The sequence below is a fragment of the Glycine max genome, chromosome 17 (genome assembly GCF_000004515.6).
Source record: "Glycine max cultivar Williams 82 chromosome 17, Glycine_max_v4.0, whole genome shotgun sequence".
Taxonomy (NCBI): domain Eukaryota; kingdom Viridiplantae; phylum Streptophyta; class Magnoliopsida; order Fabales; family Fabaceae; genus Glycine; species Glycine max.
Window position 1 is genome coordinate 4655224 of NC_038253.2, and position 23068 is coordinate 4678291.

Consider the following 23068-nt stretch of genomic DNA (forward strand, 5'->3'; position numbering starts at 1 on the left):
TATTCTACTTCATTTTTTTGTCGATAAATATAAAATATAATTTTCTCTTAATATCACTTTCATCTCATTTCCTTCTCATCTCTCTTCCTTTTTTTTTATTATATATTACTTTTTATAATTTTTATTCTCTCTCTCTCTCTTTATTTTCTTTTTGGATAAATACATTTGGACATCCAAAATCTTATTCTACACCTAACGATTAAGAGAAAAGCTAAGGGAAAAAAAATATAGATATAATATGCCAGAAAAAAAAAGATAAAAGGAACTGAGAGAATATTGGATGAGATGTTTAAATTTAGGAAGTATTCAAATATTATTATTCATTTTATCTTTCTTTTTGTTTCGCGTCTTCAATCTTCATGCTCAGAAGAGAGATAACTACATACTTAATTTGAAACAAATGTTATTAAAATAAGAGAAATGAGTGAGCATAAAGGAAAAAAAGTCATAAAAAATCGCAAAACTTTTAATCTCGCATCAAAGGTCTAACTTGCATTCTTGCAAAGCCGTTATGGCACAAATTCTTGAAAAGATATCATAAGGTTGGAATAGCCCATAATGATAAGATAGAATCCAAGAAAAATATGAGGAAAAAAACATTATCTAATTGAAAGTCTTTTTTATTAATGAGAAAAATGATCTAAATATTATATCTAATGATTACATCTCTTTAGAAAATTGATTATGATGTCCTTTCACGTAATAGCTCATGAAGGATTATATATTGTATCATTACATATAAAGAATAAGGAAAAATAGTTTATGCTATAAAGAAATAGAAAAAAACAAAAAATATAAGTATTATAAAATTTATGATGTGATATATAAAAAAAAAATGTATTAACGAGAGATTTAAAATAGACAAGTATTATTATATAATTGCTAAAGAAATAAGATTTTGATAAAGTGAAGATAAACAACTATCTCACAAACAAGATTATGAATATAGGAGAAATAATTCATTATTTAAAAGGAATTAATATTTCTCAGTGTATTTTTTATATTATAATTATATAAGAATAAATATTAATATTGTGCCATGCTTGCTAAAATACCTATTATAATCATATAAAAAATAAATATAGAAAGAGATGCTTTACACTTTTTAATAGGCACTCATTAATGGCAATTGCATTGCGATATGAATAACAACATTGGCATTGGCATTGGCTGGTAACTCTAAGTTTCCCGGTTTATCTATTTTTTTCGTCCAATCCTAACAATGCGGAGGTCCAGCCATTCACCAGTCTTTCTCGCAACTTTCCTTCACCCTCTTCTCTCTTCTCCTCAAAATTAAAATTAAATATAAAACAATAACAATACCAATAACAAAATTAAATTTCAGTAGCCCATTTTTTTATTTTTTTTATTTTTTAAAATAAAAATATCTAGAACCGAATCGCCGAAATAAAAGTTGGAAGGAAAATAAACAAACGCGTTTACTTGCATGTTCGGTATTTTTTACCCACTAAAATCAAATACGAAGAAACGTGAATGAACATTCTCGCTTAGGTGATGCATTCATTGGTAACAAGGTACTTCTCATCCGTGTTCATTAATTGTTTCACCTTCGCCCCCACATTTTGAAATCCAATTCATGCTCTTATTATTTGTATTTTTCAAACTTTGTTTCATTTACAACTATGCAATTCATCCGAATTCTCAAGTCTCACGTCGCATTTGAAGGCCTTGACACTGTGGTTGAACATTAATTGAAGACAAGAAAATGGTACCTGAAAGAGGTCCGAGGACAGGGACTTTTGTATCAATGAAATTAAATTGAATTTAATGGATGACTTTTCCTTTTTTTTTTCTTTTCTTATTACTCTTTTGGCTTTCCTTACGTCGGGTTTTAATTTGAGTGTTTTTTTTTTTCCTTTCTCCTTCTCGATTTCATGAATTTTGGAATTTCCAGGTATAAAAGGCCTGGAAATTGGATTGCGATTCATTGTTTGTTTCACAGCTTTCAGTGTATATTATCTTCCTTTTTTTTTATTCTGGATTTTGTTTTATTTTTTATTGGTCTGTTGTTTAAATAGAGTATATCGAAGTTTGAAAATTGTAAAGTTTATTTTTATACATTTGCGGATTTTAGGTGGTGGTAATTTGTTATGCTTGCATTCATATGGAGACTCATACATGAATTTATTATGTATTGCAGACATTTTCCCCATTTTAGTTTATTTTAGCTGACAATTTCCCCAAATTCTCTCTCTTATTATTATTTTCTGTTTGCGTTACGTGTTTTCGGCCAATTCTGTACATTGTCTTTACTGCATGCACCTGTGAGGATTTGTATGTGTGTTTTCTTTTGAATAAATGTGATACTAAATGTTTTAAGTCAGACAGCATTAAAGAGGAGTCATAATACGATCACTGAGAACGCAATTTCTAAAGCTAAAGGCATTTCATTGAAAATATGAGGTAAGATAATACAATCGATAACAAAAAAAGAATGATTGGAACACTTTGGCATTTAGAAGGTTATACCCACTAGATATTATGTAGTATTTTAAAGGCAGCAGCAAGCTATAGAGGTTTCATTGTTTATTTGTATGCTCATGCATTCTTTTTAAACAGCTGTTAGTGAGTACATAGTTGCTGACATGCTAAAGAACGTGTTCCTATTGCTGCAGCTTGATATACATCATACATGTCATAACTTGTGGGACATGAATATATGTAAATTAGTTTTTTGGCTTTTGTGATTGACAATTCTTGAGTTGAGCACATCAATTGTAACCTCTTGTATAATCTGTAAATCAATCTGTCCAAATAAAGCTATTCTGAGCCAGATTTTCCTAGTTGAAAAAAGTTAGTGAAAGCATTTACGTTTACTTTTTTCACCCACCATAGATCACGTAGATCTTTCCTTTCTACAGGGCTTCCTTTCAGGGTAATTGTTTCCTATATTCAAGCTAGGTTGTGGAAGACAAATAGTAGAATAGCAGTATGTCCATTTCTATGAGAGATCTGGATCCAGCTTTTAAGGGAGCTGGACAAAAGGCGTATCCTGCACTAGCTAACAATAATAATATATCATGCTGTTTACAATTGCCATATTTTCATGATGACATAATTCATTCAAAGTTGCTGCTTCATTAGGTTCTGTTCTATGTTTGGATTGATTTTATGCATGTATTTTTTTCCTGTGCTTGTGCATTATTCTCCTTAACCATATACAGCGGATTGGAAATATGGCGTATTGAGAATTTTAATCCAGTTCCCATCCCTCAGTCATCTTATGGAAAGTTTTTCACTGGGGACTCCTATGTGATCTTGAAGGTTAGCAATATTTTCCAAATGATTAATAGAATGCTAGCCTCCTGTTGATACAGAATGGTTAAAAGAGTGATAGTATGCATTTACAAAATATATTATTTTCTCTCAAATGTATACAAACATGAGTTTCTCTAAAAAGAGATTGTTGGCTTCTTTCCCATAAGATTCATTTTCCTCGTGTTGAAAAATAAGTTTATGAGATCTTTGTTCAAATTTCAATATATTCCTCGGTACAACTTATGTGCTGGATTTACTTTATTCTTTGTTATTTGATTTTTTGAGGATAATTGTTAATCCTGTAGTTTTTACTTTTCTTAAGTTTATTTTGCTTCCTGCATCATATATGCATCAGCGTCTTTCCATGAATATCAATATTTTCTTTTTCCTTATCCTCTCCATGTAGACAACTGCTTCAAAAAGTGGTGCTCTTCGTCATGATATCCATTATTGGCTTGGTAAAGACACCAGTCAGGTAATTTTTCTGTTTATATATTATTATCCCCTCCTATTGTTTTTGGTTTAATATTTAATATAGTCTCCTGTTCATTTTCTCACTGATGATCATAACTATAAAATAGGATGAAGCTGGTGCTGCAGCCATCAAGACAGTCGAGTTGGATGCATCTTTAGGAGGACGGGCTGTTCAGTATCGTGAAGTACAAGGTCATGAAACTGAAAAGTTCCTCTCTTATTTCAAACCATGTATCATACCTCAAGAAGGTGGAGCTGCCTCAGGTTTTAAACATGTTGAGGCTGAAGAACATAAGACACGGTTGTTTGTGTGCAAAGGGAAACATGTAGTGCATGTCAAAGAGGCAAGTTTGACCTTATTCCTCTGCCATTGACTCATTGAGGTTTGAGTCGTGCATATTATTATTGTGCATACTGCATACAGACACCACATATGTAAACAATATTTTTCTACTTGTTGATTAGCTATTGGTGTTGGTTATAGATTACTTTCGCTCGATCTTCACTGAACCATGATGATATTTTTATTCTGGATACCAAGTCCAAAATCTTCCAATTTAATGGTTCCAATTCAAGTATTCAAGAAAGGGCTAAAGCATTGGAAGTTGTACAGTATGTCAAGGATACCTACCATGATGGGAAATGTGAGATAGCTTCTATTGGTAAGTGTAAGTATATTTTACAGTTTCAAAGATGACGATTGCTTAATATTACTAACTGGATGTATATGCTTGAATTCCCATGCAGAGGATGGAAAGTTGATGGCTGATTCTGAAAGTGGAGAATTCTGGGGTTGCTTTGGGGGCTTTGCTCCTCTTCCACGGAGAACAGTCAGTGATGATGACAAGCCTGCTGATTCTCATCCTCCAAAGCTACTTTGGTAATATGCTTTCATTTATATTTGCACAGTCAGTATTTTCATTTATATTTGCACAGTCAGTAAATTCCTTTCTCTTTTTTTTACCAAAATGATATTTGGATACAATTTGCTATTGCTTAAATATGTTTTTAATTTTACTCTTTCACTTATTGTTTTTATTGCCCTTCTTCTGCAAACTTCTGGTGTTTATCAATAATGTAAGGCTGTTATAAATTTACCATTCTTTTAGCCCAAAGTTGTATAAGTTGATAATTCTGAGGATGTGAAAATGATGCTAATTATGTAGATGAAATTTATTTATTATATTGAAATGTAAGATTCTGTAATACTCTAGTTATAATGAAATGATCACATTTCCAGTGTTGACAAGGGGAAGGCAGAACCTATTGAAACCGATTCTTTGACAAAGGAATTTCTGGACACAAACAAATGTTATATTCTAGATTGTGGGTTGGAAGTTTTTGCATGGATGGGAAGAAACACATCTCTTGATGAAAGAAAAAGTGCAAGTGTAGCAGCAGATGTAACATCTCTTGTTTCTTTCTTTGTATTGTTGAGCATTTTCTGTGAGTTTAAATGACTTGAGTAATTGAGTTCCTGCTGACCAAAAAACAGGAGTTAATCAGGGGCACTGGTCGACCAAAGTCCCATATAATTCGTGTAATTGAAGGATTTGAAACAGTAATGTTCAAGTCCAAGTTTGATTCTTGGCCTCAGGCAAGTGATGCACCAATGTCTGAAGAAGGTCGTGGCAAGGTAGCAGGTAGTTTTAATTAAAATTTTATGAACTTGTCATTGGACTGAATATGTTTCTTCACCTTTAAATTGGTTTTGCGAGCATCATTTGCCAGGCTGTCATTATGTTCCTCTAATTCTGTCTCTTTTGGGTAACTTTCTAGCACTTCTAAAACGTCAAGGATTGGATGTCAAGGGTCTCGTGAAATCTGAGCCCAAACAAGAAGAACCTCAACCCCACATAGATTGCACAGGACATTTGCAGGTAGTCTACTAGTTTCTACAATAAGCAATTAATCAAAACTTAAATCTCTTGATGCAACTTTTGTTGGTATTATTTTTAATTTTTCAGTGGTCTTACATCCCCAATCTAATTAATTTCTTACAATGAAAGAATCTTTTGAAATCACAATCTCTGTATCCATAATACTCCACCTTTCTCCCATCCCAAAGATAGTCATCACAATGAGAGGCATACAATTCTGTTGAATGCGCAAGAGGTCAAAAGCTGTATTCTATTGTATGATTGGAATATGTGAAACCTAGAGTGTTAGACTAGTTTAGATTTGATTTAGTACAAATTGATAGATGCTTAATATTTTCTGAGAAAGGAATCTAGAATTAGGGAGGGCCTGAAGGGATTTAATGTAGAATAGGCAGCATGACACTTCCTAGTTCCTACACATATTGGATGTATAAATATATAATCTGTGATCCATAGTTTACTTTGTGATTTATCTGCTATAAATATTAGTCCTTAATCAGATTATAATCATATTTCTTTTTTATTTTAATGAGATTTTGCTTTCTTTAGTTTATATAGGTATTGGTCCCTACATTTTCACTAATTTGGGTTTTGATCCCTGTCATGAAAGTCTCAGTTCTTATATTTTCCTCTCATTTGACTTTTAGTCCTATAGTTTCTTCTTGTTAAGCTACTGGTCTCTATTTTCCATGAAGGACTGATTCCTCCTATAGTTTCTTTTTACTAAGGTATTGGTTCAAAACTCAAATAGATGGAAACTATAGGGACCAAATTCTTATTTAGGCCATTTTTTTTTATAATTCAATTAGGATATGGTCAACTGTAAAATGATTTCTTTTTCTCTTATTGGTATTTGGTGTAACCACATTGAAGTATCGACTAAAGCTCTTCAGTGTTATAGCCTATTACATTGATGAGTCCAAGGAATTCCCCACATTCCACTATGTTAGGATTTAAGGATTCAATGAAAAAAATACAAACCAGCAAAATCACATCGAGTGAAATATGTGCATTTAAGTATTTAACTACTAAAAATGGAAAATGTTTGATATACTTAACTCCATTTTTCCTTTAAGTCCCTCTTTGAAAAACTTTACATTTTGATTCCTATATGAAAAAAGTGTTTACGAATAGTTTCCTACTTTTGCTGAAGTCATAATGGTGTTCAATGTTTGCTGAGTTGTCAAACATTTGTCCTATAGTAGGGAATCAATTCAACAAACTTTTGCCAACTCAATAGGCATTTAACATTGTTATAATTTCAGCAAATGGTAAGGACCAATTTGTAAACATTTTTCCATGTAGGGACCAACATGTAGAGCTTTTCATGTAAGGACCAAAATGAAAACAACTTCATATGGAACACATTTTTTATTGAACCAAACATAAAAGAAAAACATAGAGAAATAGTTGTAGAATGCTACTTCCTTCCCAAGCCCAAAGGCAGATTCACACTTTTCCCAAAAATTGTCCGCATTCCCTCTCTCTTCTAATCATAACCTCCAAAGATGCATGCATCCTTGTGGATTCCACTCACGCTTCCATATCTTAGGACCATGGCCTAACTGCTGCAGTACTAAGTCCTTTTACTGAGTTTTTAAGAAATTTACGTCAAAATTATGGTTGAGACTTGAGGCAACAATGTGAAGATATGCTTTGGATTGTAGTTGATATGTTGGTCAATATTTTGCATTGTTTCTTAAACATTTGATAGATAGTTTCCCATGAGAGTTTCAGAAGATATGCTTTGGACTTCTCCCTATTTGGTTGAACTAATTGTGATTTGAATGTACAACTACTGCTACTACTACATTTCTCCTGCTTAATTGTTTCTGTTGTTAATAAGAGCTTTAACATAATCATACAGGTTTGGCGTGTGAATGGTCAGGAAAAGATTCTTCTTCCAGCCACTGATCAGTCAAAATTTTATAATGGAGATTGCTACATCTTTCAATATTCATATCCTGGAGAAGATAAGGAAGAGCATCTTATAGGAACATGGATTGGAAAGACTAGTGTTGAGGTGAAATATTTATAGAGCTTTGTTTCACTTCGTTTTGCTCATGTGTGTTTATAATGATTTCTTTCATGTAAAAAGAAGAAAGCTAAAAATCTGACTTCAAATTATTCACCTTAAGCTGAAAACTATATTAGTGAATTACAGCTAATACATTTCATTACACTGTACACAACTTTGGTAACTCTTTTGGGACCAGAAAGTGTTGGGTAAATGTGTTAGCCTGCATTCCTTACAAGCTTTTTTTGTTGAAATTAGGAAGAGAGAGCTTCAGCTCTTTCACTAGCAAGCAAGATGGTTGAGTCAATGAAGTTTCTTCCTTCCCAAGTAATTTTTCTTTGAATGTGTTATTTTCAATTTGTTGACAGATTATTTATGCTCATTGCTTATATCCTTATTGATGGTATCTGTGTGTCATTAATTGAAGGCTCGTATCTATGAAGGCAGTGAACCAATTCAATTTCATGCCATCCTGCAAAGCTGTATTGTTTTTAAGGTTTGTGGGATATTGGTATTGGGTTAACTAAGAAAAAACTTCTTTTTATGAATATAATTATTTTAATCCTGGACATTTATTTTAATTGTCTATCAGGGTGGACTTAGTGATGGATACAAGAATTACATTGCGGAGAAGGAAATTCCAGATGAGACATACAATGAGGATGGTGTTGCATTATTCCGCATCCAGGGCACTGGACCAGACAATATGCAAGCTATACAAGTTGAACCAGTAAGTCATCTTGTCTGTTTATAGCAGCTACCTCTACCCACTATATTTTTATGGGCAATTTAAACTTTTTTTTATATACAATACATAATTTATTTAAATAATCACAATGTTTCTTTTCACATTCCTTTTGTCAACCAGGTTGCTTCCTCCTTGAATTCCACTTATTGCTACATACTTCATAGCGGACCCACTGTTTTTATTTGGTCTGGAGGTTTAGCAACTTCAGATGACCAGGAGCTTGTTGAGAGAATGCTGGATTTGATTAAGGTTTGTTATGTTCCCAAATATACTTAATATGAAAATTTTGATTTGTACAAAACAAAGACCAAAAGGTTTTTTTGGTCAACATATTCAAGTTAGACAAGCAGCTAAAAGTTGAAGTTCTTATATTTTTTTCATGTTGAAGATGGTTAACTATGCTGGTTATTGCTAAACTTGCCATTGGCCTACGTAGAATTGCCTTTGTCCTGGGTCCTGGGTTTGATCTAGGCAGGTGCCATTTCACCCAAGCCACATTACCCATCATAGGAACTATGCCAATTTTAAAAAGAATATATATTACTGTTTATTAATCAAAATATATACTTGCCAATCGTCTGCAGCCGGATGTACAATGCAAACCACTAAAGGAAGGCGTAGAATCGGAACAGTTTTGGGATTTGTTGGGGGGAAAAACAGAATATCCCAGTCAAAAGATCACGAGGGATGCTGAAAATGATCCTCACTTATTTTCTTGCAACTTCTCAGAAGGTAGGAACTAATTTTTTAACTGGAAAGATTTATCTGATCTCCATCCCCAGTCCCTTCTCTTCTTTAAGACAAATGACTGACTTGTTTGTGATGGCTTCTTTCCCTGCCTGATTGGCCAATGTGCAGGAAATTTAAAGGTGTGTACACCCACTTATCTGTTGATATGCATGATTTTGGAATATTCTGAGTTATGTTAACCCCATGGTGTGAGGGCATGTTAAAAAAGTTTTTGCCAATGTCAATATTTCATTTATAACATTTTAACTGTTAAGTTGCTCCTTGTGTAAAAAATCTGAATGACATAAACATAATCCATTTTCAACACGATGGTTCAATAGGATTGAAAAACAAACTAGGATAACTATCAAGAATGATGAGCAATGAAAAGCTACAAAACCGGGTTTAGTACTTTAGTTAACATCCACACTCCTGTTACTCAAATCTGAGGCTAGAAAGATGCACTCTTAGGGTTTCATTAAATTACTATAATGACATTATGTGTCTGATCACTTAATTTGTCGTCCCATGATATAATTTTACATTTGAATGATACAATTGCTGGCATGGACAACAAAGGATTCAAATTTGTATAATAACTAGTTGACGTAATGATTGGCAAAAAAGAACGAAATGCAGCTAATCTGATTCATTTAAAAACATCATGTTAGGACCTAGGACATAATCTTTCTGCAAAGTGGTTATGGTCATCTTGGCGTCCTTTAAAGACTGACTCTGGACGTAGAATGCTGACAGAAAACTGGCCAGTGTGTTATTGATCACTTTTCTTACAACTAAAGGTGAATTTAAGATAGATCTTGAGGGTGAATTTGCTGGTTTGTGATTTTTTCCCAAATAAAATCTTATTGCATTTTTATGCTTTGCTTATGAAGATGCTAGTATTTGGATTTATTCTGGTGCAAGTGCATTAATCTGAAGCAATGCTTGCAGGTGAAAGAGATTCACAACTTTTCCCAGGATGATTTGATGACAGAAGATATTTACATCTTGGATTGTCACTCGGAAGTCTTTGTCTGGGTTGGCCAGCAGGTTGACTCAAAGAATAGAATGCAGGCTCTAACAATTGGCGAGGTATAACTGGTTTTGCTTTTCCTGGAAGCTATAAACATACTAGTTTAGTAGTGTAGTATTTTGAAGAGTTGTGTTATAAATGAAATTTCTTACCACTTGGATAATGTTCTTTTTGTTTTTCTTAATATGGATTTAACTATGACAACTCTTTCCACCATTAGAATACCATAAAGGAGTTTCAATGTCTTTTACGTTCTAGTATTTCTGAAACCAAAGTATGCAATTTTTAACTTATTCTTCTGAATTATACAGAAATTTCTTGAGCATGATTTTCTCCTAGAAGCATTATCTCGTGAAGCTCCAATATATATTGTCAAAGAAGGTAGTGAGCCACCTTTCTTCACTCGCTTCTTTAAATGGGAGTCTGCAAAATCTGCAGTAAGTTTTTTTATGTATATATATGCGACTTCAAATAATCTGTTCACCAAAAATAACAAGTTTGTACTTTTGGCTACTAATAATTCCTTGTTTTTGGTAGATGCTAGGAAACTCATTTCAAAGGAAGCTTGCAATCGTGAAAAATGGGGGTATGCCACTTATCGTTGTAAGTAATCTTTTCTTTGCTTCCTTTATAGAATACCTGTTTTCTTAAGAGTGAGGAATGACCCCATTAAACTCTTTTAGTCTGAATTTCCATATTATTTTTACATCGTACGTTTTGTGTTTCTTATAATTAGGAGAGAAAAAAGACACTACTTTCTTATATAAATTTTGGAGATAGTAGTACATCAGAAAGAAACTGCTGCTTTTCTACAATGAATTTCTGCCTAATTTCAATTTATAGCTTCATGAAACTTGTAAACATGCCTTATTTCTTGCTACATTTAATAAAATTAAGTTAAAAAATGAACTGTTCTGGGTTGACTGAAGAGAATACTATTGAATTCCCAGTGTTGAATTCAATGGTGTGAACTCCGTACTGATCCTTCAGAGGGGTATGGGTCTGAGTTGGCAATGGATATAGGTTAGATATAACAAAGTGCTTTAACCAACCTGCGTCTCATTCTCAGATAATTTTAATGTACTTCATTTATTAATTTGCTCCACTTTAAGCACCTTAATGTTATATATGTTTGTATTTGTGCTATCTGCTTGGTTATTGACTATCTGATACATTATCAGAAACATAAACGAAGAGCATCAGCAACTTTTGGGGGAAGGTCTAGTGGTGCACCAGATAAATCCCAGCGTTCCCGCAGCATGTCTGTCAGTCCTGATCGTGTTCGTGTGAGGGGCAGATCTCCAGCCTTTAATGCACTAGCAGCTAATTTTGAGAGCTCAAATGCTAGGAACCTTTCAACTCCACCTCCAATGATTAGAAAACTGTACCCAAAATCTGTGGCAAAGGATACAGCACAACTGGTACCTAAATCTTCAGCCATAGCTCATCTTACTTCTAGTTTTGAACCATTCTCAGCGCTAGAAAATTTGATTCCTCAGTCACAAAAAGGTATGCAGTAGATGAGTGCGTTGATATTTGATGCTGTTATTATTAGTATTATAATATGATCTGATACAAAATGTTATTTCTCTTCTCTGGATTGATATGATGTGAAGCGAATTCAGTTACCCCCAAATCAAACCCTGAGACAAGTGACAAGGAGGGTTCTATGAGCAGTAGGATAGAATCTCTTACCATTCAGGAGGATGTGAAAGAGGGAGAAGCTGAAGATGATGAAGGTCTCCCAGTTTACCCATATGAACGTGTAAACACAGCTTCTACAGATCCTGTAGAAGATATTGACGTGACTAAACGAGAGGTATAATGAAAATGTCAAGATATAGCATCATCTTGCCTATCTTCTCATCTTTTCTTTTTTCCTCCATTCTTTGGAAATTGCATCATATAATCAATCTTTCTTTTGCTTTAATTCTGACTTGTTTGAGCTTCATGTACAGGCTTATCTGTCATCTGCAGAGTTCCAAGAGAAATTTGGGACGGCAAAGAATGAATTTTATAAGTTGCCAAAATGGAAACAAAACAAACTCAAAATGGCAGTTCAGTTGTTCTGAGTTAAATTACACTTCACCTTCTGTCTCCTCCGTGCATTTTAAGTTGCAGTTAGAGGGAACTTTGGTTATCGTCAAAGTTTACATATTTTTTCCTTGACATTGTTATCTGTGTTTTATATCTCAGGGAGCTTGCTATCTGTTTTGCAGTAAGAAACTGAACATATGGAAGTGAAAGGGGACAGCATGAGCGTTTTTTCTTCTTTTTCTTTTAATATAGCTGCTTCGACTTCCAAGAAGCTCCTCTTGAGGAAGAAAGTAAATAAAGATTCTTCCTTACAGTAGTTTGATATTTAGGTTCTTTCTTTGTTGAGAGCTGCTTGGTGTTGATTTTATAGGCCAAGGGTTGATGGAGTGCCTGTCTTAATTTGTTTTTCTTGTTGATCATTTTTGCATTCAAAATTGTTTTGGGGAAGCAATTACTTAGATTGTTTTGATAATCAAAGTATGAAGTTTGTACAGATGTGTAAAAGCCACTCAACAAGTTATTTATTTTGGAAATAAAAGTGTGATTTCCCCCCCTTGATGACAGTGCAACAGAGAGTCATATAAAATAGATATGGTTGGGGTGAAAGTAGACTAAAGTGTTATATCAATATGAATTAGTTGATGTGACACTATAATAGAGTGTTACATTAAATCATCCCTAATGTAACATTTTTTTTTGGGTTCTAAAGTGAGTCTCGTTTGTACACATTGGAGAAATAGGTCAACATAATAACAAATTCTATAACAGAGTAATAGATAGTGCAAATAAATTCCTCCAAACTTGCAAAAATCTATGAGGAGTACCAATAAAATATAGAATGCAAAATAGAAATTAAAGAAAACAGAGACACAATTCGTTTAATGTGAAAAACTCCTCAATGCAAGGATAAAAATCATGGATCGTCCAGACCAAAGAAATAACTTCATTATAGTCAATAAATATAGAAGAGAACTTCCAACAAGTGCACTAAAACCACCCCAATTAGTACGATAGAGAAAAGATGATAAAATCTCCAAAATATAGAGTAGAGAATGCAAAACACTTATCTCTCCAGATATCTTTTTCACGATCCAACCAGACAATTTGAAATATCACTTTATAGAACCTGCTGTCCAAAAATTAGTCCGATCCAATGATAAGCAAATCCGTAGTTGCAATCTGAAAAATGCTCTCGGGTGGGTATGCGAAAATTACAATGATTTTCTTTATCCTTCTTTCTCTCTTAATGATTTGTAACTGTTTTTCTCCTCTCAAATGAGTCTCTCTAACTGTATCTCATCGTCTGATCTCTCTGCACTTAAATAAATGAGACATAGGAACTTTACTCCAGATTAGAAGGGAGCCCAAAAACCCAACACACATCACTTATTTTAATCTTTTTTTAACTTAAGCATTTCATTAGAACTCAATCTCTAACTCAACCCTTCTACAAAATTAACTAAATAGGCTCCACCAAAAATCCCAATATTCTAGATCCTTATATTTCATAGATAATTTATTTATTAGTGTTAAAAGTAATGCAATGCCCTACCACTTCATATAGGCATACTTAGTAACCGGATCATGTTTCAATGAGAATCAATAATGTTCCAATGTTATTTTTTCAATAAGCATGTGTAAGATTCTTCCGTTTGACTTGCTCTTAATGTTTCATTAAATATTGAATGTTAAGTTAATAGATGAACAAAAAATACACAATTAAAATAGAAAAGGGATTAGATTTGTAAAATTGAAAACTAGAAGTATAATTAAACTCAATTATTTCATGCTATTGCTAAGCACAGGCACGCAAATTGTCCAACAAAAATGCATTATTGCAAAGGGGTACCATAATTTTGTGGATATGCATGCAAAAGTATGCTCTACCCAATTTAATACAACCCGTCAACAAAAGGAGTTAAGTTGAATTGAATCCATTTTGTGATTAAGTTGAAAATATCAACTCAACCTAATTTCGATGAATTGTGAAGTATGTTGGATTGACTTTTCCAAATTAAAAACAATAAATAAAAGTATAAAAATTTAAATATAAACGTATTGTCACAATTATACTTATCATAAATATTTTCCTAAAACTATTTTTGTTATGAAAATTCTAAAAGCTATCATCATAGTTCAATAAATATAGTAAAAAAAATAAAATAACATAAAATTTATAATAATTCATAAAATATTATAGTTAACTAGATAATTTATGAAAAAATATATATAAGAAAACTGAATCTGAAAGGTCAATTTCAACCCAATCTTGTTTTGACCGACCGGATTAACATATTACACAAGCTGAAATATGCTAGTTGAAGATTCGAAAATTTTAATTTAACCCATCTTAGGTAGGCATGTTAAATTGATTGACCTGACATGACATATTAACCCATTTTTACTTCTCTGTACAAACCCCCCCTTTTTTTAAAGTAAAAAAGTCCTGGCACGTTGACAATTTTTTCTTCCGTTTACAAATACATTAGGGGTTCAATAATAAGTGTTTATGATAGTATCTCATTCAGTAGTGATTACAAAGAATAAGACATTCCATAAGAATATATGATAGAAAAATATTTTGATTTTGATACACACGGACCTCACAAAACACCTGTTACGTCGTTGGGATATCTCATATCTTTGAATTATATTTCCCTACGTCAATCATTGCTCTTTCTCATAATAGTGTCTACACATCATCAATCAAGAAATTACGTAAAAACTGTTTATGATTAATGCAAAGAAGGACTGAATATGCGATATGAATCTATCATCAGTGTTAGATTTACACGTACTCAACAACAGCTTGCAGTTCACGTCGCGTCAAAAATAATAAGAACAAATTATTAATTATTAATAAAGAAAAAAGTAAATAGAAAGTGATTTCGGAAAACGAGAAGAGAGAGAGAAAGACAAATAGAAGAAGCTGCATTTGCAGAGACGCCCTGAGAGAGAGAATTGGAAGGTTGCGACGAGTGATGATATACACATATTGTGACGGTAGTGAAATCGAGGAAAAAGAGGTAGCAATTTGCGAGTTGCAATGAGTAACGAAAAGGCTCCTTCATCAGCTTCTTCGAGTAGCTACGAGTTGAGCAAAGGCATCAATGGCCTCGACAAGGTTATTCTTCGCGACGCACGTGGTAGCTCCGCTGAGGTATTTGTATTTCTTCCTCTGTTTCTCTAATGTCTGCTGCATCTGTTTGTTTTCCTCTGTGATTTCGAGCAGATACTGCTTGATCTGCTTCTTGATTTAGCGGTTTAGCTTGGATTCGTATTCGCGCCTTTAGATTCTCAAGTTTTTTTTAGTGTTGTTTTTTGGTTTTGGCTTGGCGCGTTTCGCCGCCATTGTCGGTTGGAGAGTACTGATCTCGTGAGCTTTATTTGGATCCAGATTTAGAATATTTTGATCTGAAAGGACTATTCCTAAGCAGTTTGATTTGATTTATCTTTTACTCTAATTTTCGGAATTTCGGTTAAATATTGGTGTTCGATTTTGCTGCTTTTGCGTCGGTTTTGAAGTAGCGAACCACTTGCCTAGGTTTCATTTCTTTGTTTGTGATTTTCAGGTGTACTTGTACGGTGCTCACGTGACTTCATGGAAGAATGACCATGCCGAGGAATTGCTTTTTCTCAGTAGTAAGGTACAGTATGAAACATATTTTTGTATTTAGTTCTCAGTGTTTTAATTTAGTTGGCCGATTTTCCTCCTTTGCATGTCAAGATGAAGGGGGGAAGGGAGGATCTGATAAACTTTAGATCAGATCTCAGTGAGGTTGTGAAATATCAGTTCTCACTAAAAACGTTCATAGGTTAATTAGTGCAATATTTAACATGAGAAGCTTATCAATATGGTTAAACAAACTTTCTAGCAGAAACTTCAAGTTATCATTTGGCTTAGATGTTGGCATTCTTTTGCCTGCATGAACTGCATCTTGTCTCGTTTGTTTCCAAATATTTTGTTTTGCTTAGTTTACGAATATTGCTTAGTCTTCAGGAACCAGCATTTTGCTTGAAATTTAATATTCTGGTTGTTGTCAAAGCCGAATATTAGATTCTTATGAAGCGAGTGCCAAACTCCAGATAAATATTTCTTTCACAGTTTAACCGGTATTCTAGACAGGTAAGTAACCTCTGTTAGGAATAATTCAATTTGCCACCTCCTTCTAGAACATCATTTTATCAATGCTATCAACAAGTTCACTAACAGATAGAATTCTGCATAGCTGCATTACAATGCCTTGTTTATAGAATTTAGACTGTTTAATCTTGTATCCTCCAGGAAGTAATTTGTACCTATAATCGTTAGCTTAAACCTATTGAGCTTGAGTGACACCCATTGTTTGTTTTATTTTCTAAATGATCATCGGCTTACCTTAATGCAACTGGTGGTGCCATATTTCCACCTAAGTATTTTAATAGACTCCCTCCCCTTTTTCCATGATGGTAAGGTTGTTCATGGTTAAAGTCAACTCTATTCAATTATTATCATAATTTATAACTAGTATTTTAGCATATGCACTGCACATTATAAATGTTTGCTTTTATACTTTAAAATTATAGTAAATAATTTTTTTAATATAAAATTATATTCTAATTAAAATTTATAATAAATAAATACTTTTAATTTATAAATTACATTTTATTTTTACCATGATTAATTTAAATTTAAGGTTGTTTTAACTATGGACAATTTCTTTTAAAAAAAACTATTAGTTTTCAATTCAAAGAAAAAGTTAAAAGAGGGTAGATTGAAAGGAATAGGTGATTAAAAAGATCGATTATACAAATAAATAGTTTAAGACGTTTGAAAGAGAAATTTTTCAGTTAGTTGTGGGGGTAGTGTGTGAAATTCACACCCAAAAGAAAGGAGGAGAATCTTCAGAACGTCTAATTGAGAGTGGGGAATGTTAGAGATCCACTCTCCAAGTTGTGTATTCTAATTTATATTTTATAATATAGAAGCAGATTCTAATTACTCAGGCCTCATAACTATGACATTGAATGATTTGATTTCTGGAAAGAAAATGGTTTAACTGAAATTTAATTTTTAATCTTAATTAATATCTCAACTGTTCTAAGAAATGAGGTTTTATGATTTGATTCAAATTATTAATGCTTATTCATTCTTGGTTTATATTTTGATGTGGATCTACCACCCAAAGGATTTGTATCCCAAAGTTGGCTTGGGAATTCATATGTTCCCTACTTTTTATTTTGCTTAGAATTTCAAATATTAAATGTTTGAGTCCCTTTTATTAATCTTTTGCTCTATAGCCGTAAATCTTTTCAACTCAAAGGTGAGTTTTTCTCTGGGATAACTGGAGTTAGGGAAAATTATTTTAATATGCTCTATCGATGTGATTATAATTTTGAATTTTTTTAACTCCTGCGTTGAGGTTGATGAGCTCTGATCCATCTTTTTTTTATTATAATATGGTGCAGGCTATCTTTAAGCCTCCAAAGCCAATTCGTGGAGGGATTCCAATATGTTTTCCTCAAGTATGTACTTCTAATGATAATATTTCTGTTTTCCACCATTGCTTTCATCGTGATAATACTGCTTTGGAAGGAAAATAGATAGAAATTGGAGAGGAAAGAAGAGGGTAAAGCATGTGATAGGAAAGATTTGATAGCTCATGTATTCACAAACTTAAGCTCTACATTCATTAAATTATAATGTTGTGAAGATAAACCCCATTTTATTATATTGCTGCCAGAACAATTAAAGCCTAATATCATATCTGAAGTAATTTCATTTGTAATTGAACAATAATCTGATGCAAGGACCAACAAAACTTAATTCTCGAAATACTTGGGGAGGGGGTATTTTTAATGAGGTTAATTTGCCCTGTCTTTATGATGGGGTATTGGATTTGATGAGTTTTAGGAAAAATTCAAGCAGGTACTGCAAACAATTTGCTTGTGATAGGAATAAATTTGTAATGCTTTTTGCCAAGAAAAATAGATCAGGGCAATGTGGAACTAAAATCAACGGAAAACATAGTAGAATTTGAGATGGCAAAGGAAAGAAACCTAATTGGACCTACATTTGATTGGATTGCACTTCTAAGAAGAGAGCAGTTGCAGCCATAACTCATAACTACCAAAAGTTCAATACTGGGACATCTGCAATTCAGGTCCAAGCTAAATAACTGGTCTCAAATAGACAGTAAGACAGAACCATGTACCTGACCTAACCCCCTCCCCAACAGCAAATGAGCAAATGTGGTTTTGGACTGCTAAATTCCGTGCCATAAATAATTAAAAGTGATACCCAAACATTGAGACTCTTTATGTTTGAGCCTTATAGATTTGCTGCCCTCAATCACACAGAATCTGCAATCACACTGAGATCCAAATAAGAAATAAAAAAAATTAAAATCATAGGGTATTCTGAATGTCATTGCAATTTGTAAATCCCCCCCCCCCCCCCCCCCCCCTCCATCCCCAATTTGCACTGTTATTCTAATCAGATCCCAGATTACTTGTTCAGGGAAACTGACTCTCTCTTTGTAGTTTTCAAACCTCGGTCCTCTCGACTCACATGGATTTGCTAGAAACCAATTCTGGACAATTGATGATTCCCCTCCTCCTTTTCCAACAAGTACTTCGAATAAAGCCTTTGTTGATTTGATTCTTAAACCCTCAGAAGACGACATCAAGATTTGGCCTCACAGGTATACATAGTAGCATTCAACATTTTTGGTCTATATTTAGGGAACATTCTCTTAACTAAAACTTTTTTATTGCGTTTTTATTTACTAGTTATTTCATAGTTTGAATTTTTATATCACATTTCTTTCTCATGTCATATGCCATTCTTTTTGCATTAGTTTTGAATTTCGTCTTAGGGTAGCTCTTGGACCTGGAGGAGATCTGTTGATGACATCTCGGATCAGGAACACTAACATTGATGGGAAGCCATTTTCATTCACATTTGCTTATCATACATATTTCTCTGTGTCAGATATAAGGCAAGTGCTTGAAAGTTGAAACATGTCTTATATCACACTTCAATTTGAAATTTTTTGTTATTGCGCATGTCTTTATTTATAAATTGACTTTGTTTAACTTTTGGATTTGGTTAAGAACCTGTTCAAGATATGCACATTAACAAATGAATAGAACTGTGCAATCTTATCGAGTGGGTATAAGCTTGTTTTCCTGACTCAATAATGTGAAATCTATTCCTTGTTATGATTTGCAAATTGTTTTACATCTGTATGAGAATGTCGGTGTTGGCTTTTCAAATTTTAAAATCAACTGTGGATTTGTGGTGTTGGTATCTGAAGATGCAGAGTAATGATACAAAAGTTTTCCTATGTGTTCTGTCATAGAAATAGAAATAATTTGCAACCATAGTTTCTTGAATTAAACAGCATGCAAATCCTATCAGTTTATCCACATACATTTTTTAGGTGCATATTCATAGAACACAATTTGTCTTTGTTGTTGTGGAATATTCAGTTTTGGTCAAATTAATAAACATTTTGGTCATATCAGAACCTTATTTTGTTGTATATATCTCTATCTTTTGTTTTCTTCATTTTATGTACTTATTTAACTATCTTAATTGGCCTTTATTTTAGCTTACTGTCAGTTTTGATTTATTTATTTATATTTATGTTGAGGGATATACTTTGAGACTGCAGTTTTGAATTAATTTAACTTTGCTTGTATTCAGTGAAGTGCGGGTTGAAGGATTAGAGACATTGGATTATCTTGACAACTTGCAGAAAAGGGAACGCTTTACTGAACAGGGGGATGCTTTAACATTTGAATCAGAAGTAAGATTGTTTACCTTGTTCTACTTTGCTTTAGAAAACACACGTGGGTATTACAATAAATATGCTGTGAGTAATGAAATATGACAATTTCCAAGAAATGGAGCTTCTGATGATAAATTAAATAAATTGCTATGAATAAAAATCATGTTTCTATTCTTTTTAGGGTTGTACATTTAAATAGTACTTTTCATTTCAAACGACGGTAAAAAAAACATGTTTTGAATTAAAGAAAAAGGAAGTGATAGGCCTGCTTAAATGGAGTATCAGACCAATTTATAGATTTTGAATGTTTTTTTTCCTTTTGTTGCTCATGTTAATTCAGGCATAAAGTGGGCCATAAACACCAATGCCCAAACAACATTTTCCATTTGATTGCTGCTTTTTCTATCGTGTATGGATGAAGAGAGGCAGTGTTTAACTGTTTCGGAAGCTGTTTACTTTCTTTATTCAGGCAAACAATTGAACAGTTGCTTCCCACACCCCCAACAAAAGCCTCACTTTTTCTCTTTTTGACTTTTCCTGTAGCACAGGTGGCAACTTCCCACACCCCATCCATTTCAATTGAGTTTTGACTACTGTACTTAACCCATATCTGAAACATATTTGCATCGAAAATATAATAAAAAAGAAAGAAAACCATCTAACTAGTTTGTATTGTTGTGCCCAATTTGTAGTAATGTGACACATCTAGGCACATGTGTGTAACCTGTCCTGATGTACTGGCATTTCATATGCTTTGATGAGTTGAAACTGGCACTTCACTTTTTCTTTGAATGATAGTTTGACAGGATATATCTCAGCACTCCTACAAAGATTGCAATTCTTGATCATGAGAAAAAGAGAACAATTGTATTGCGTAAAGATGGTCTTCCTGATGCTGGTGATTATCATCAGACTCATCTTGTGTACTTAGTTTTTTACATTGATAAAGTTTACTGGTGGCAGTGGGACTATATTATTGGAAACTATTTTAAGAGCAAAAAAATGTTCGTTGTAAATGTGTAAATAAAGCTTAAAGTCCTTACCTGTATTCATTTTCATGTCTGAATTCTTCCTGTTAACTAGAGTATTACATAAACCTTTTTCTTACAAGTGAGTAACTTCCCATTCCAAATTTAAGAAACATCTTGAGTAGTTGGTATATTTAACATTTGTGTTGCTTTTGGATTGGACATAAAACTTTTTCTTTCTCATTTATTATTTTATCTGTGCAGTGGTGTGGAATCCTTGGGATAAGAAAGCAAAGGCTATATCTGATTTCGGTGATGATGAGTATAAGTACATGCTTTGTGTAGAGGCTGCTGCTATTGAAAAGCCTATCACTTTGAAACCTGGTGAGGAATGGAAGGGAAGACTAGAACTTTCAACTGTTTCTTCTAGTTATTGTAGTGGACAGCTTGATCCCAAAAGAGTTATTCAAGGAAGCTGAAAGATCATCGTTGTGTTTTGTGTCCTGTACAGGTAATAAAATGCACATTGATATATTCCTTTTAATTGTCTATAGTCAATCACAGGAATCATCTCAAGACCAAGTTTGATTCCTGTGCTTGATTCTTGAGACCTGATTGATCAGCTTTAGATTGGTCTTCCGTTAGTTCTTGTCTTTAGTCAGATTGCTTAGGTTTCATTTGAGTGTCCTGTCATCTACCAGTTCGATGTTTCACTAATCATTTAGGAAATATATGCGCAGGTAGCTTGTTGCCACCACGATGAACGTTGAAAGGAAAGTGTCTCCAACAATTTCCCCCCTTCATGTTCCACTTAAACCTTCTTCATGTTGGACGGATGAACTCATGTATAGAGTTTTGTTAAATAATATTTTCCTGTAACGGATGACTAGTTCGGTCATAATTGACGTATAAGTAGAATAGCCTTCAGTTGTTTATGGAAAATCAAACTAAAATCTCAAATTTTATTTGATTTTCACGTTGGGTTCTCGTACTCATATGAAATGTTTATTATCACATATCATAGGCAATGAATGCATGTATTTGACAGGATCGTTTTACAACACTACAATTTGGCCTGTATGTCGTAAGTTGTTGCCGCTATCTACATTTTCAAGTAATGAATATAATTATTAAATATATAATTGTTATCTAAATGATGTAATATATCATATGATTCATATCAACTTGTTATGTGCGTGTAACTTGTAGCGTTGTGTAAACTTAACCTGTCGTATAATTCTCTAAATGTTTGACAACAGCGGGACCGTTCAGTTATATGAAATATGTATAGGTTATTTTGTTATATATTATATTTTGCTGCCTTTTTTTTTCCAGCTCTGTTATAGACGTATTTTGCCAGCTGTCTGTTCATTTTTGTGGATGGCGACATGAAGTAATGTATCTCATAAGATAGATTGCAAATTGCAGTCAACAATCAAAACAATAATTATGTTTTTTGGGCATCAAAATGTTGTAAAGCTAAAAATTTGAAGGGAGATGCTATATAAAATATACCGATTAAAGCAACGAAAAACCATAACAAATCGCCATCACCAATTGTGAAGTGGAGCAGAAAACCACTCAAGCATGAGTTTATGTCAATTTGGGATAAGATCAATTTGTGTTTCCATGTTGATTGAAAAAAAGAAGTCTGCGGACTAACATGTAGAAGATTTACATTTATCTTATCTCCAACATGAGTAGATTTAAACTTGCAATTTGTGATATGTGAAACTTAGTAAGTCTGCCTCGGGTATGATTGGAAATTTTTAAATTTTAGTGTTTGAAATAACGTTACTATACTACAACAGTAAAAATCACGTCAATAGGTTCAATTGATTTAGAAGCTATACTTATTGTTTCCGGTAAACTTGGAGAGACTAATGATCTGCGTCGCAGATTTGATTCCAAACTATAGAAGATTGGCATTTATCTTATCTTATATTATCAAGGGGATCTAGTTCCATTAATATCGAAAAGAATGTGTGAATGTTATAAACGTCTGGTACCATGGAGAAGAAATGAAAAAAGCTGAGTTAGAATGTAAATGAGATCAAGCAAGTATAGCAATTAGCAACAATCAAGGTCCATACATAGTAGTATATATATAGTACGTAGGATGATATTA

At 33.2% G+C, this 23068-nt stretch overlaps 2 protein-coding genes across 10 annotated transcripts; both read left to right on the top strand.

Moving 5' to 3' along the window:
• Positions 1 to 1379: 1379 nt before the first annotated feature.
• LOC100798962 (villin-4) lies at positions 1380 to 12753 on the top strand. 9 transcript variants are annotated; one of them, XM_041011376.1, is made up of 25 exons: positions 1405 to 1535; positions 1668 to 1742; positions 2350 to 2424; positions 2883 to 3008; positions 3186 to 3285; positions 3686 to 3754; positions 3861 to 4097; positions 4238 to 4415; positions 4501 to 4633; positions 4994 to 5156; positions 5249 to 5396; positions 5533 to 5633; positions 7501 to 7656; positions 7909 to 7977; positions 8078 to 8146; positions 8243 to 8380; positions 8519 to 8647; positions 8983 to 9130; positions 9257 to 9267; positions 10079 to 10219; positions 10472 to 10597; positions 10698 to 10763; positions 11342 to 11669; positions 11777 to 11979; positions 12119 to 12753. In XM_041011376.1, the coding sequence occupies exons 4-25, from the start codon at positions 2953 to 2955 to the stop codon at positions 12230 to 12232; spliced, it is 2883 nt and encodes a 960-aa protein (XP_040867310.1). In that variant the 5' UTR covers positions 1405 to 1535; positions 1668 to 1742; positions 2350 to 2424; positions 2883 to 2952; the 3' UTR covers positions 12233 to 12753. The 9 variants fall into 9 exon arrangements, with proteins under 9 accessions (XP_040867312.1, XP_040867313.1, XP_040867310.1 ...); XM_041011378.1 differs by having other exon boundaries at positions 1380 to 1535; positions 1668 to 2424; positions 11786 to 11979; XM_041011374.1 differs by having other exon boundaries at positions 1668 to 2424.
• Positions 12754 to 15081: 2328 nt separating this feature from the next.
• LOC100801977 (putative glucose-6-phosphate 1-epimerase-like) lies at positions 15082 to 22078 on the top strand. Its single transcript, NM_001255702.2, has 9 exons — positions 15082 to 15357; positions 15770 to 15844; positions 17646 to 17702; positions 18720 to 18880; positions 19037 to 19177; positions 19888 to 19990; positions 20771 to 20870; positions 21205 to 21451; positions 21681 to 22078. Exons 1-8 carry the CDS (start codon positions 15244 to 15246, stop codon positions 21417 to 21419), a joined length of 966 nt encoding a protein of 321 aa, NP_001242631.2. The 5' UTR covers positions 15082 to 15243; the 3' UTR covers positions 21420 to 21451; positions 21681 to 22078.
• The last annotated feature ends 990 nt before the right edge of the window (positions 22079 to 23068 follow it).

Excerpts from the sequence above, each read along its gene's own strand:
- LOC100801977 (NM_001255702.2), top strand. The coding sequence starts at position 15,244 with ATGAGTAACGAAAAGGCTCCTTCATCAGCTTCTTCGAGTAGCTACGAG. Across the intron at positions 15,358-15,769 it reads CACGTGGTAGCTCCGCTGAG|GTGTACTTGTACGGTGCTCA; the intron begins GTATTTGTATTT and ends TGTGATTTTCAG. Across the intron at positions 15,845-17,645 it reads TGCTTTTTCTCAGTAGTAAG|GCTATCTTTAAGCCTCCAAA; the intron begins GTACAGTATGAA and ends AATATGGTGCAG.
- LOC100798962 (XM_041011374.1), top strand. The coding sequence starts at position 2,953 with ATGTCCATTTCTATGAGAGATCTGGATCCAGCTTTTAAGGGAGCTGGA. Across the intron at positions 3,009-3,185 it reads AAGGGAGCTGGACAAAAGGC|CGGATTGGAAATATGGCGTA; the intron begins GTATCCTGCACT and ends AACCATATACAG. Across the intron at positions 10,220-10,471 it reads AGGCTCTAACAATTGGCGAG|AAATTTCTTGAGCATGATTT; the intron begins GTATAACTGGTT and ends TGAATTATACAG.